The following is a 15,635-nucleotide window of genomic DNA, read 5'->3' as shown; positions in this document are numbered from 1 at the left end:
TCAACAGCCCTTGCCTGCACAGGTATACAGGAGGTTTCTGGGCCTGAGGACCAAGACAAAGCGATTGCCACAGGCACCGGGCCTCTGGCTCTCCTGGTGTATACTGGCTCAGAGAAATAAGCCCTCTCATCTTCCAAGGGCTCCAAGAAGCCAAAGGCAAAATGAGCAGAAGGAGAGAGAGGCTGCCCTCACCTGCTGACTGGAGCACAGCCTCACTGAAACTAACTTTCTGGATTGAATCATTGGTCACTTCCAAGTTCATTACCTTCTGTTCCCAAAGGCCATAGTGGCAAGGTATTTTGTGTTTCCATGTGCTCTCCTCAGGAGTTCTGCTCAGATTGTACAGGAGTTGAACAATGCAAGTCATCTGACAGAGACTGCCTTCTGGTTTAACTGGCCCCACCAGTTGAGATATACTCTCCCCAACAGACCGTCCAGAAGCCTCTTGCCATATCCCACAGCTGTGGCAAAGCCCTCAGAGGTCACCTCAGGTCCATTGGGATTGCCTCCTCATCTACCCTGAGTATAGCCTTTTCTGGAGCAGGCTTGGGACACTGTCCTGAAAGTCCCCATAAAGGGAGTTCTAGGCAAGGCAAACATGTCATACATACCATGTGACCCAGGCAGACAGGCCTGCCTCCTCCACTGCAGAGAGATGAAGGCGCCTAAACTTCCTGGGATCCTTCCTCTCAGTTCTAAAGGTGTACTGGTAAAGACTTCAAAATGTTTTCTGGCATGAAGGTAAACCCTTGTCTTTATTTTATTTTATTTTTTAAGATAAAAACATTCCCAGCAGAACCGATGATGAACCCGTTTCCTGATCCCTTCACCACAGGGCCACAGTTCACTGTGAGTAGACCCAGATGGCAGGCTGCATTATGAGCCTCACTCCCCATGGGGAAGGCCGTGGGGGCAAGAGGCCCTGGGATTGGAGTCTGTTTTACTTCATTGAGAAGAGATTCACAAAAAATTAACCGTATTAAGTCTAGTCAGTAGCATTTACTGTGTTTATTGAACAACGACCGCCTCCCTCTCCTTTCAACGGTACTTTCTGAGAGAGAAAAAGCAAGTATTTTCAATCTTTCCTTTCCACCGTGTTCCCCAGTGCATTCAGTACTCACGGGATTCACTGAATGTCTGGGTAGTTTTAAAGATTATATAAGGCTTAGGCCTACTTTTTTCAGTGTGGGGGTATGTGTGATGTGTGGATACATATTGGTGTGCAGGTGCACATGTGTGGAGGCCGTAGCTTGATGGTGGGGGGTCTTTTTATTTTTTATTTTTTTGGATAGCTATCCACACTACTTACTGAGGCAGACTTGCCAAAGCCAGAACTCACCAGTGGCTGCTCTAGCTAGCCAACTTGCCCCAGGGATCCCTTTAGTGCTAGAACTACAGGCCGGCCACCATGCTAGTCCAGCTCTTTAGTGGGTGCTGGGGCTCGGAGCTCCAGTCCCCACATTTACATGGCAAATACTTATCCACTGCACCATTTCCCCAGATCACTCAGGCTTTTTAAAATTTACATTCTAGTTTGAAAAAGGTTCATGCAAGTGTGTTGTACATCCCCGAGTACACGCCGCTTGCCATGCCCATCCCCATCCCCACTAGTCAGTCCTCTGTGTTCCCTTAGTTTCATGTCTACTTTTAGGGTCCTAGTCTGTGGTCCAGGCTGGCCTCAGCCTCCCCAGTGCTAGGATTAAAGGCATGTGCCACTATGGCCCGGTGACATATTTCACTTAGTATCATGTTTTCAGATCCATCTGCTATGGAGCGTGAATCTACACCTCCTTTCTTTTTATGGTAGAATAACATTCTGCAGTATGGTTTTACTGCGGTCTGTTTATCCATTGACTTACTCATGGGGAGCTGGGTGGTGTCCACTTTTGGCAACTGGAAATAGTGCTGTCGTGTGTGCAGTGTACTTGTTTTAACACCTGTCTTCAATTGTTCTGGGTTGGATCTGCGTCTTGATAATGGTGTGTGGTCTTAGGTAAGTCACTTTACCACACAGACCATCTGCCTTCATGCGTGTGTTTGTGTGCATGTGTGTAGTAAGTGTGTGTGTGTGTGTGTGTGTGTGTGTGTGTGTGTGTGTGTGTGAATGTGCGTATAAGAGAGAAACAGAGAGACAAAGAAAGAGAAAACACTTTAGATATCATTCCTTTGGTGCCATCCACCTTGTTCTGGACATGGTCTCTCATAGACCTGGAGCTCACCGACTTACCTAGGCTGGCTGGCCACCAAGCCCAAGGGGTCCTCCTGTCCCCGCCTCCCCGGTGCTGGGATCCCAAGCGTGCCCAGTCACACACGCTTTATTTAACATAGGTTCTGGAGGTGGAGCGTAGGTCCTCATTTGCAGCAAGCGTTTTACCTTCTGAGCTACCTCCCTAGGAATAATAAGAAGAAATAGCCCGGATGACAGCTGAATCAAAAGGGACTGGGATCCAAACGCACTTGCCCCGTACGGAGAGCTCCTAAATGTCCGTGATGACTGCCGACCCTCCAGGCTGCCGAGATGGTGGTACCAGGACCATGTCCAAGTCCTGGCCATGGGCTCCTCATGGCCACCTCTTTTCCTATCTTCATTGGAACTCAGAAAGTAGATTCAATGTGTTGAAACGTTTTTTGAGATTTATTTATTCTATTTTATGTGTATGAGCATTGTACCTGCATGTATAGACGTGGGCCACATGCATGCCTGGTGCCCACAGAAGTCAGAAGCAGGCATTGGGTCCCCTGGAACTGGAGTCACAGATGGTTGTGAGCCACCGTGTGGGTGCTGCGAACTAAACCCAGGTGCTCCTACCTGCTGAGCCATCTCTCCAGCCCCCTTTCAAACATTTTGAATGTCATATTTTCTTCCTCTCCAGAACAACAGCAGTGATTATTTCCATACTTATTTTTAGATGCCCAACCCATTCTTGCCTAGGATTTTCTGCAGAATCCCACTTTATAGTGAGCCTGCTACAGAGAGCAGAAGTGAGAGACTGTCCCTACTTCCTCCCCCTCCCCGCTGCCAGGGGTCACTGTGATCTCTGAACTCACATGATCCATGAGACCCTCAAGGGTTTCTGACTTCCCTGAAGGGTCTCCAAGGGACCTGAGGTCCGGCCCTGAGTACAATAGGGATCTAGCCGATGGTCACTACCTACGGAGGCATGGAAGGAGGGAGCACTGTTTCCCTTAGATCTCAAAAGATGAGCAGAGGTAAGATGGTTGTTGGCCACCTCTCTGTGGAGGGAAACTACGTGCCTAGAAGATTTCTTTCTAGGGTCAAGAGCCTGCTTTAATGAGAGGACAGAGCTACCTGGGCTATGCCAGGAGGCTTAGTACTGTTGCCCTGACGCTGGTACAGCCAACCCACCCTGCAGTTTGCTGGACACAGATCCTCAGCTGAAAGCTCTGCTCCGCCTCCCTCAGTTGGCCATGATGGGGGCCACGCTGGTCTCCTTCCCAGTCTTGGCAGTGATGAGACATGCTCAGGGAAGCCCTTCTGGAAAGCTGGGGGCACAGATGGAGCTGGAAGCCAATGTCAGCAATCACACTGGGACTTTTAAGCCCTGGGCAAGAGTGGCTCAAAGGCATCTGGAGCAGACAGAGGGAACAGCATGAACTGGAGTCCTTGGGGTAGGGGGTGGTGGACAGGCCATCCCACACTCAAGGCACTGAAAAGAACAGGGAGCTGGAATACAGAAGAGCAGGAGCCTGGGGTGTGAGAGGAGAAAGAGGCGCAAACGCTGTATGAGCAAAGCCATGCCTGGCCCTTTCCCAACAGCGATGGGAAGCCTTTGGAAGATGTTAGAACAGGGCAGTGACAGCGTAGATGTTTTTAGAGAGCAGCTTTGTGATCACAGTGGGAGAACACTTGGGTCCAGACAGAACAGGTTTAGAACAATAGTCTAGAAATAAATCTAGGGCAGTAGCTTAAGAGAGTGTGCGGAGAGCTTGCTCCTGAGTGATTTTGATGGCGGAGGTGGGGAGAAGTATACAGTTGGGGGAGATATTTTGGAGGCTGGTAAGATACTAGGTTGGTAAGGGGGAGGGACAAATAGTTGCCCGATTCCTGCAGTCCAGAACATAGACAGACAGGGAGTCCATGTGCTGCGATTCCTGTCACTGTGATAAAGTCCCTGAGAGAAACAACTTGGAAAGGGAAAGAGTCACCGGGGTCACTGCTTCAGAGGGTTCCACAGACAGATGGCCAGCTGGCTCCATTGCCTTTAGCCTGATACCGAGCAGAGATGGCGTAGGGCAAGGGTATGGCACAGCAGAGCTGCCCCTGCGGCAGCCAGAAGCAGGAAGTGGCCAAGGAAGGGCCCGGGAACACCCCCAGTGGCCCACTTCCTCCAGCTAGCCCCCACTTCCCATAGCCCACTCAGCTATGAGATTATTAACAAATTAGTCCCTTCTCACATGCTCCAGTCACCTCTTTCTATCTCAGGGGACCAAGCCTTCAACACATGAGCCATAAGAGTAAGGGTCTGGAAGAAGCCTGGACTGTGGGAAAGGACAAACGGCATGATGTGCTGGCCTTAGAAAGACTTGGCTGGAGACAAGGACTAGGCTGTTAGGGAGTAACTCAGGGGTGAGGAGTAGAAGAAAGTGAAGACAGGTGGTACTGGCAGCTGGTTGGCAGCAGAAGCCAAACCCATGGCCTCAGGCTTCTAATTTTCTCACCCCTGCATAAGGTCGCTTCTTCTATGCAAGGGCATGACACTTAGACACTCTGCAAGCCTCCGGGTCTGTCCTGATTGCAGCCACGGGGCCTTTAACAGCTCGGGAGGACTCTGCACGGAGCTGAACTAGCAATTGGCCCAGGCCCTGTTTGGCCCTGATGGAGAATGTTGGTCCATATCAACCAAGTGAACTCGCTCAAGCCGTGGTGTTAGATTTCCACACTCAGAGCCTAAGGTCACTCCGTCTAGACCCACATGTTCTCCCAGCGAGATCACTGTCTGCGTCTGGCCCAAGTTCCTCTTCCTAACCGGCCGTGTTCTTCTGTTGCCTGCTTCATTCCACTGAAAGTAATACATTTGCTCATTCCATCACTTAAGAGATATTTTACAAAGACAAGGGCTAGGTATTAATAAGAAAATTTACTGCTTCTTTAAGATCATTCTTAAGTGCGACTGGTGTTGTCCCCTCACCAAAAATGGGTGCACACCCATAATGAGTGTCATGACTGCTGATACAGATAGTGTTTGTCCTGGGACCTCAGCACTTTTACTGACAGTGTGAATGTCCCTCAGAAGTGGCCCCAGAAGCCCACCCATCACCCACTCACTGAAGCAACACAACCGCCATATTAGCCAGCTGCCACAGCTTGTAGGCCAGGCTTTTAAACACACAGAAGGACTTTCCTGCACGTGCCGCCCAGCTCTCAGAGGCATCCCAAAGGCTCTGCTCTGCGCTGCCCAGGTTATGGACCTGCAGCTGCTGTGTGGGGCATCCCCAGGCACGGTGGCCGAAAGGAAAAGAGAAGCAAGCCACATACTTGGTCCCTAAATTTTTCAGTGGAAGGACACACAGCACCAGCCCTTATTTCACTGAGCAAAGCACACGGTCACCCGTGACGCAAAGAAGGCAGTCAGGTTTCATCCTGCCGTGTGCCTGGAAAGTGGTGAGCCAGGGGGACCTGATGAACAGCGCAAGGGAGTGTCACACGCACACAGGTCTCCATAGCAAGCCTCACACGCTAGACAAGCATGTGTACAGCCGTACATGTGACATACATACTGCCATGTAGAGCTGTTCTCCAAAGTGACGCTTTGACAGAGACCCAACAGCAGTCATTCCTTGGTGCGTCTCTGTGTCAAATAAGTTCGTCTCTCTTTTAGGAGGGGACATGAGACACAAACAGGGCTTTGTGCTTCTTTGCAGCAGACTTTTCAAGACAGTTCATCTTCTGTGCCGTCACCAGGAAGGTCGTTATGCACTCAAAGATCAAAGCCTCTGTAGAAAGCTGGGTGGTAAATTTCTCCCAAATTCAGAGCCAAGAACCAGCATTACCAAGATACACACACACACACACACACACACACACACACACACACACACACACACACAATCAATTTTACTTACTGGGTGACCTCATTTGGAAGACTTAAACTCTCTAAGGTTCACTTTCCTTTTCCATAAAAGCGGTGGCTAGGATGTGCTATTTTTTTCATCTTTTAATGCCATGAAATTGGATGTTTGTTTGTTCATTTATTTTCATGTTCGTGTGAGTGTTGTGTGAGCTCATGCGCACCATGTGCCTGCGGTAACCACTGAGGCCAGAAGAAGACATCAGATCCCCTGGAAATTGGAGTTGCTGGCCATTGTGAGTCACCATATGGGTGCTGGGAGTTGAGCCTAGGTCCTCCGCAGGAGTCGCAAGTGCTCTTAACCACTGTACCCTCTCTCTGGCCCTGAAATCACAATGTTTGCTACAAAATACAACACAGTAATCTCTGAGTACCACGTTTGGCTTTTCCTGTGGCACACGCAAAAATGATGCATCTCCCAAAGAATGATCTCTAAGATGCGGGGATAGATGAGCTCTGCCTTGTAGGTTGTCAAGAGGTAATGTATGGGAGGTGCTTAGCCTGGTGTCTGGCACAGAGTCAGATCATTTAAGATAATTTGAAAGCGCGTGGTGACTTTAGCTATTATTAAAACAACAAGAGCAGCACAGTGAGACCTGGGGAGCACTTGACAGGATGAGGATGGGCCTGGCGATTGATCTTCCTTGTCTGTTTCCTCTCCAGGCAGACTTCAGAGAGAACCAATTGCAGTACTGTCCTGGCCAGTCTTCCCCGTTGATTCCAACAGCGACCCTGAGGCCACTGACCGAGACCGTGTCCACAGTACAGACCATCTACACCTCCCGGAAGCCTGTCTCTCTGGCAGCCAGGTGAGTCAGTCACATGAGGAAGCATCTACAGATATTCTGGTGACAGGGAGCCAGACCTAGATGCTAGCTCACCTTGTCTATGACCTGTAATCTCTCATTCATTCTTTTTTCTAGTGTGCGTGAAGATGTGTGGTATATGTACATGTTCATGTGAGTGTGTGCACACCTATGTGAGAGTGCACATGCATATGTATGTATGTATATATGGAGGCCAGAGGTCAACATTGGGTGGTATCATGACCAATTATTTTCTGTTATTTTTTGAGACATAATCTCTCATTAAAACTAGGGTTCCTGAATTCAGTGAGACTGGGTGGCCAATGAGGTTGAAGGATCTGCTTGTCTCTACTTACCCAACTCTGGGATTGCAGATACACACACATCACCAAGCCAGGCTTTCCTTGGGCGCTGGAGACCTGAACTCAGGTCCTCATCCTTCCAAGACAAGCACTTCACTGACTGAGCCCCTCCCATTCATTCTTCCATTCATTCAGCCTGTAAGGAAAGGTCTCCAAGGAATACACCGTGTTCTGGATGCTAGGGTTGGACAGTGAACCAACAGATAAAGTCCCACCCTTCTGGAGTTTGCACTTTCGTACATGAGGGTGAGAGAAGCAGACAAACAACTGTGTGTGTGTGTGTGTGTGTGTGTGTGTGTGTGTGTGAGACCCACCCTTCTGGAGTTTGCACTTTCGTACATGAAGGTGAGAGAAGCAGACAAACAACTCTGTGTGTGTGTGTGTGTGTGTGTGTGTGTGTGTGTGTGTGTGTGTGTGTGTGTGTGAGACCGGGACAGTGACAGGCAATAGGACAGGTTGGGATGACTTCATTGAATTGATACCTGAAGGTGGTGGGGAGCAGGTGGCACATAGTTGGGGAAGAATAGGCTTGGCAGAGGGACTCGCCCGTCCTGGGCTCCTGGACTTGGGCACACCTGGCATGATTAAGAAAGATTAAGGGGACAGTGTGTGGTCATGAGAAAAGCTTAGATTCTGCTGTCACTGGAGGAGACCAGGGACTCAGGAAAAAGTGACAGGAGGAATAAGGAATTGCCACAAAGTGGCCTCTTGGCTCTGGAGAACTGCGGGGTTAAAGGCACAAAGCAGGAGTGAGGACGGAGTCCTGTAGATAAAGGGAGAGACACTCATGTCTTTTCTGGGAACAGGCAGGGAGTTCCGAATATTTGTGCTCCTTTTGTGATCTGTATTTCCAGCCATGGGGGCAAGCAGGTATTTTTAGCCTTAAAGTCAGGGGGAGACTAGGCAAATCTAGGTCAAGTCAGCCCTCTATTATAGTTCTGGACAAAACACTTCTTAAATGATCAGTGTGCAGAGCAGAGCAGATGCTGGCCCCAAAGATAAGGCAGCAAAGGAGACAGATAGCAAGCCTTTCTACCTGCACCAGGCCTCATCTGATATCTTCAGGCCCAAGTGAAGTCAGTGTTTCTACCAAAAGAGACGTGTGTGTGTGTGTGTGTGTGTGTGTGTGTGTGTGTGTATGTGTGTGTGTGTGTGTTTGTGCACATGCACACGCGTGCGCACACACGTATGCATGGAGGCCAGTGGACAACTTTAGGTGTTATCCTCAGGACCATCATTCATCTCTTTAAGACAAGGCCTCTCACTGACCTGGCACTCTCTCTAATAGACCAGGCTGGCTGGTGAGCTTCAGGGGTCCTTCTGCCCCTACCCCCCCAGTGCTGTGTGCCACATCTGACATTTTTACTTCGCGATGGAACTCAGGTCATTGTGCTTACAAGATGGACACTTTACACACACCCGGCCCAAGACAGGTTCTCTTGTCCTTGAAAGGTGGTAACCTGGACGACCACCATCACCACAGCCCACTTGTCAGACATGTTATCCACAGCCAAGGTAGCGAGGCAGGTAAATGAGGCTCAGCGGTGGGACCTCCGAAAGGAAATCTCTAAACAGCTAAGAGCTAGCGAAGCTAGAAGGTTGATTTCGGGTTTTCCTCAGTAAGGCAGGGTGGATGACAGCAGCAAGTCACAACAGCTGTACATTGGGGCCAGGTTATGTGGGGCCTTGTTGGCCGTGGCAGAGTGAAATTATTAAAGTTACTCTTTGCCTCTAAGAATACACTTTTAGTGGCTGGCTGGCTTAGCAGTTAAGAGTGCCTGCTGTTCTCCCAGAGAGCCCAAGTTCTGTTCTCAGCACTCACCTTGGGTGACTCACAACCACCTTTAACTCCAGCTCCAGGGGATCTGGTGTCCTCTTGTGGCCTCCTTGGACACCTGTACACATGGTGTACACATGCACACACAAAATAAAAATAAGAATCTTTAAAAAGTATATACCCTGTAAGTCTTGTAGTGGGATACACCTGTAGTTCCAGGCTACTTGGGAGTCAGAGCTGGGAGAATTGTCTGAGGCTACAAGTTTGAGACTAGCCTAGGCAACCTTGTCTTTTTGTTGTTGTTGTTGTTGTTTCTTTGTTCAAGGTTTCTTTGTGCAGCCCTGGCTGTCCTGGAACTAGCTCTGTAGACAAGGCTGGTCTTGATCTCATAGAGATCTACCTGCTTCTGCCTCTTGAGTGCTGGAATTAAAGGCATGCACCTCCACTGCGGGGCTGGCAGGCCTGTCTTAAAAGGGAGAGCAAGAGAGATGGGGAGAGGGAGAGATATCCATCATTTTGAAGAGGAAGATGAATAGACTACACACCAGGGCTAGGAAGTCGTTCAGTGCCAGAACGTTTGTCTAAGAGGCATGAGACCCTGGGTTCCAACCAAGCAACACACACACACACACACACACACACACACACACACACACACACACACACACACACACACCACCCTTATACAGCTGTGTATTTCTTTAAGCAGTAGAAACAAGGTCCATAGGTGTCTTAGTTACTTTTCTGTGGCTGTGATAAAACATCGTGACTAAAGGCAACTTACGGAAGAAAGGGTTTATTTTGGCTTGCGATTCCAGAGGGATAGGAGTCCATCACGGCAGGGCAGAAACGGCAGCAGACAACCAGCATGGCCGCGGAAGCAGGAAGCTGAGAGCTCACATCTTTGCCTTTAACGTGAGCACAAAGCAGAGAGGGTGACTTGGCAGTAGGGTGAGACTGTGTCTCTCAAAGCTTGTCCTGGTAATGGTGACACACCTCCTCCAGGAAGGCAGCATTTCCATAACCTCCCGAACAGCACCACCAACTGGGTACCAAATGTTCAAACATGTGAGCCTATGGGGGACGTTCTGGACTGAGGACCAAGCTGTCACAAGCAGTCCTTCCAAGCAGCCAGTTTTTAGTGTTCCCGACCTCCCTTCCCCTTTCTTTCCCTTTCTCCTTCGATCTTTCCTCTTCCCTTTATTTTACTCATTAAACAAAAGACACTCTTGGTTAAGACATCACTTTGGACATTAGCCAACTTATATTCTAGGAGAAAAATCATATAAAATGTACTTAAAGCATAGTTGAAAGAAAGCCAACACTCCCACCATTACCACCCAGGCACCAGATGACTCAGGGACAGAAACACTTGCCCAGAAAACCTGAGGACTGGAGTCCAATGCTTCAGAGAAAGGAGACCTTTGACCTTCATAGGTGCACAATGGCAGACAGGCATCCGTGTGCATGGGTATGCTCACAATTGCACATACATACAACAACAACAACAATAGTTTATGTATGTATGTGTGTGTTTTTTCATTCATTCATTCATTCATTCATTCATTTATTTATTTATTTATTTATTTATTTATTTATTTATTTATTTATTTATACACATAGCCCTGGCTGCCCTGGAACTCACTACATAGGGCAAACTGACATCCAACTCAGAGACCCATCCTTCTCTGCTTCTCATGTGCTAGGATTAAAGGTGTGCACTACCATGCCCAACTAAGTTAAAAAATTTTAAAGGAAAAAAATCTAGCCCCAGGATACCTTCTCATTCATTCATTGAGCAGATCCCCACACTCGGCTGTGAGATGGTAAAGATGAATGACATAAAACAAGTCCCCAAAGTATGCCCCCAGCCCCGGGGGTGAGGAAACCCCTCAGTAGCCAGACAATTTCAGCTCACTGTAGTGCTGGCCAATGCAAGGGCGTCCCAGCAGAGCCAAGAAGGCAAGTCCAAATGTCCTCACACGCAAGGACATTTAGGTTCTGCCCACAGCGGCAGACGTTGAGTCTTTGTCTTACCCCTTGGCCCCTTGCTGTTTCTCAGTGCAGAGACGCTCCGGCAAGAACTGGAAAGAGAGAAGATGATGAAAAGATTGCTGATGACCGAACTGTGAGACTCTGCCCTTGCTGCCTGGAGATGGCATGGTGCCTTCGTCCGCTTCCTTTCCTCGGGCTCGGTGTGCTCACTGCGGCACGACGTCCAGAAGTGTGCTCTGTCCGCCCAGGTCTCCAGGGTTAGCGGAAGCCAGCTTCCAGCTTGACTTCGCTGGGAAAGTTATTTTTATGTCTCCTGAGCATGAGAGGTTTTTCTACTGCTCAATGCAGTGGAGACAGGGTTTGGTAGGAAGTTTCTAGAAGAAAGGGGATTTCTGTTCAGCGGTTCCTGTGTGTATCTGTTAGTAACCCCAGGGGCTAACGCGGCACAGAATCCTCCGTCATACTCTAAACTATGTGACTTTTTTATGATCGAAACTTGCACCAAGCTTTGGCTGTTTGTTAAAATGGATCATTTTTAATGACAGAATAATTCTTTACTGCTGGTTTTTCCATTTACACTGGTAAATACACAGATCTTATAAAATCATTTATTTTTATTCAGACATGAACAGATGAATGGAAAACATATTACTACAACTGAAAATACTTCAGCTTAACCTGAAATACAATTGAATGTGTGAACTCGTTGGATACCACATAACCTGGGATAAAAGGAATTTATCTTAGAGCCCCATGTAGGAAATTCTAACTTACATCATTTAAAAATCTTGACAAGGTCAAGATGATTCAGTATCAGAAAGACTCATTTGGCCTTTACATAAAGATAAATTATTTCTAAATTCTATCTACTCTAATCATGTTGACAGAATCCTGCCCAGAAGAAACTTAACTCCCTTTTTATATAGTTTCAAAAAACGCATTTTTAAATTTTTATTATTCACTTGAATACCTTTGCAGGAATTAAGGAGCCCCTCCCTACAGCTAGCTCTCTGAAGTTCTTTCCGATTCTCCTTGATATGCTCCGTTTTTACATAGCTGTGCTCAGCGAGAACATTCCTTTTGTTATATTTCCACCTAACACATCTCCTTATTAGACAGATCCTACCCTCACTAATTTAAAAAAGTCTTTATAATCACATGACATAGTTAACCTCACTTCTCCCCATTATTAGATATTTGAGTTATATGCAAATTTCCACTCTTATAAATAGTGCTGCTATGAATGTCTTTGTAAAAAATATAAATAAATAAATATATATATCTATAAAATCCTTCTCTTGGATTATTCCCTTTGGAATATCTCCAAAGAGGGATTACAAGGTCAGAGAGCATGAAGTATTTTATAGCTCTTGTTTTATATTGCCAGATCGCTTTCTAGAAAGATCCAATCTTTGGATTGGAAGGACCTTAAAGGTCATCTCATTTAAACTTCCCCTCCTCTGAATGCTTGAATCCCCTCGACAATTTATGATGCCACCAGCAGTGTGTAAGCATTTCTATTTATCAATAGCTCTGCCAACACTGGGTTTTGCCATTCTAATTTATTTTTTGCTAGTTTAATAGATGTGTATAGTTATTATTGAAAAGCTGTCTTGTTTGAACTGCTAGCAAAGCTGGACACTTCTGTGTGATGAGTTACCAGCTGTGTTCCCTTGTGTGTAAACTGTCCACATCCATTTCTTATGACAGCTTGTTCAACGGAACTGACCTTGTATCTTTGTATCAGAACTGTATTTTTATGTTGTATTGTAGAGTTTGCTCTCTTCCTATCCCTACAACTGAATGGTGCCAATAATTTGATACTAATGACTATAAAAATTGCCTCATTGACTAGCTTTGATGCAAACGAGGTATGTAAACAGATGTTCAGATAACCAAGGAGTAACTCTTTAAGTGCTGACTCTTTACAATTTTAATATTTTTGGAGGGAACTCTTTCTAAGATGTATGGCACATTTCCCTGCCTTAGTGCACAGAGTATCCTGGAGGGTCTTTGGCCCTTTCCTCATGAGTCCTGGTTGTCAGTACACACATCAGCCCCTCCCGTACCTTGATATGGTACAAAAGATGTCACCAGGAGCTATCAACACGTGTAGGGCTTGGTGTGGCCTTCTATAGGCCACGACCCTCTTCTCATTGATGGCTTTCTTGTCTGCTCTATCAGAGGAGCTGTCTGGGACAAGTGTAGTTTGGGGTGGCTACTTTTCACCCACACGGCTCCCAGATGTCCTAGTAAAATAGGCTTTGGCTGTTCTCTCTCACGTGCACGTGACACAAACCCTGTTCCTGTCGAACCCGGGGTTGTCACCTCCTGCCAGTCCAGCAGCCTCGTCCTCTTCTGAGCTGCTTCCTGAGGCGTGCGCTGCTCCCCACCTTGCTTTCTGATGGAAACCTCCAGAACACAGTACAAGGTTCCTGGAGAGGTTCCTGCGTCTGTGGTTTTCTTTGTTTATAAGGAGGGGTGCATGGAGGTTTTGCCTGTTGTTTTCAGGAGACACACCGGCTTCTGCGTTGTCTCCACCTTCTCCCTAGGTTCACAGGTGTCTCAATGGGTTGACATCACTGCAAGTCTGAGCACAAATGTGTTGGTTGTTACTGTATATGAAAACCCAGTACCATTGGCGGTCCACCCTAACCAGTAAAATCCAGAGGAGTGCATTAATGCAGTGGTCATTATCTTTTGCTACTTAAGTGTATGGCAGGTGCTTGGCATTGGGACCTGAGACTGTGAAGTTGCCCTGAGTGAACTCACAATGACTGTAAGGGGTTGTGCAATTGTTTTTACCTTTTCTGCCTACTTAAGACCCAAACAACAGCACTAGAAGGTCACATGACAATCACATGTGGGTTCAAGAGGGGATGGGAGAGTCTGCTAACATAATCATTCCAGAGCTGGGAAAGTATTGTGAATTACTGTAGAGGACTGGCAGCCCTCAACCCATAGAGTTGATGGGTTGTGGACAGCACAGATTGTCAAGTGTGAAAAAGGAAGTCATTTAGCATTCAGAAATTCCCACCAGTATGTATCAAGAGTTTGATTTCCCAAAGAGCACAGGAAGATTCTGATGTCATTGTCATCCTTCACCGTTTCAAAGATCACAGACCTTTAAAGTCCTTGAATAAAATCCACCATTTTAATGATTTTACAGTGTACAGCTCAGTGTCTTTCAGCATATCCATGATGCTGGGCAGACATCATAATCTGACTCCTCTGACTCTGCCCCTCCCCTGGCAACCACTAACCACCCCCTGCCCTGGTCTGTGGGTTTCTGCTTATGAATTTGCTTATTTTGGACACTTCATATATCTAGAATTATACAGTATGTGGGCTTCTGTGGTCAGCTTCTTTTATTTGAACAATGTTTTTAAGGTTCATCTATGTTATACCATGTATCAGAACTTCATTCTGTCTTTGTGAGTGAATAATCGAGTATATGGAGGTACCATGCTTTGTTTATCTGATTATTCAGTTGATAGATGTTTGGGTTGCTCTTGATTTGGGGCTATTATGAATGATAATTTTATGAACATTCATGCACAAGTTTTTGTCTGAACATATGTTTTGGGTTCTCTTGGAATTGCCAAATCATATGGCAACTCTATGTTTAACTTTCTGAGGGACTTCCAAGATCACAGCTTTTATATCTTATGAAATCCAAAGTGAAAAATGACATACACCGGCAGTCAGAGACAGGCCACATCTGTTCCTGGTTGGAGACTGAGTGGTAGCACTAATTTGGGGATGTTTTTATAAGAGGGGGAGGGGGGAAGGTCCTTTTGAGAAATTATTTTGATGAGAAGAGAAATAAAGGTTCTGTCTGTCTTTTTAAAATGAAAATGAAATGAAACGCTTATCCATTTAAAAGTGACTAACAGGGGCTGGGAGATGGGTTAGTGGGTGATATATTTGCTGCATGAACATGGAGTTTGGACCCTGGGCACCTACATAAAAGCCTGGCACAGCTGCATTTGTCTTTAATCCCAGTGTTGGGGTGGGAAGCAGAGAAAGGTGGATCCCAGGGGCTCCCTGGCCAGGCAGTTCCAGCAAGCCCCAGGCTCAGGAAATTGCTCAGTTGGTAAAGTGGTAGCTGTGAAAGCATGAGGTCCTGAGTTCAAATCCCTGGTACCCACATAAAAAGCAATACTTGGCAGCATGTGTCTATAATACCAGTGCTGGAAAGCCAGGAGGATCCCAAGCTCACTGGCCAGCCCATACAGCTGAGCTGAACTTCATTGTCAGTGAAAGACCCTGGCAGGATTCACATAGTTAAAATCCAATTGGACAAGCTGATCTGTCAGCTATATCCGGTGGTCAACAGCTGGCCTTTGGAATTCCCAAGGTCTCTTTCCTCCAATAGCAGCTCCCATGTCTTCCAGCCACTGGGCGAAAAAAGGTTGAAATGACCGATTTCTCAATAGTTCATAATTTTGTGCTATGTCATGACATTGGTGACATTGAACCCGACAAACTTTCCCTGCATGGTCTTATTTAATATGCACTGCATCAGGGGAGTTATTGATCACTGGTCGTTACCCAGGCAGTCCGACTTCTAGGTCTATATTTGAAATCTGTTTTTCTGCCTCAG

At 46.9% G+C, this 15,635-nt stretch overlaps 1 protein-coding gene across 6 annotated transcripts in view; it reads left to right on the top strand.

Moving 5' to 3' along the window:
• Epb41l4b (erythrocyte membrane protein band 4.1 like 4B) overlaps window positions 1–14,190 on the top strand; it is a 153,136-nt gene extending 138,946 nt beyond the window's left edge. For 5 of the 6 annotated variants that reach the window (XM_076564239.1, XM_006985294.4, XM_076564240.1 and 2 more), the window contains 3 exons: window positions 778–849; window positions 6,753–6,898; window positions 11,097–14,190. In XM_076564239.1, the coding sequence (XP_076420354.1) occupies window positions 778–849; window positions 6,753–6,898; window positions 11,097–11,166 (288 nt within the window). In that variant the 3' untranslated portion in view covers window positions 11,167–14,190. The remainder of the gene's footprint in view (window positions 1–777; window positions 850–6,752; window positions 6,899–11,096) is intronic. The other variant, XM_076564242.1, reaches the window with a different exon arrangement.
• The last annotated feature ends 1,445 nt before the right edge of the window (window positions 14,191–15,635 follow it).

This window comes from Peromyscus maniculatus, chromosome 2 (assembly GCF_049852395.1).
Source record: "Peromyscus maniculatus bairdii isolate BWxNUB_F1_BW_parent chromosome 2, HU_Pman_BW_mat_3.1, whole genome shotgun sequence".
NCBI classification, from domain to species: domain Eukaryota; kingdom Metazoa; phylum Chordata; class Mammalia; order Rodentia; family Cricetidae; genus Peromyscus; species Peromyscus maniculatus.
This window is presented reverse-complemented; position numbering and strand designations above follow the sequence as displayed.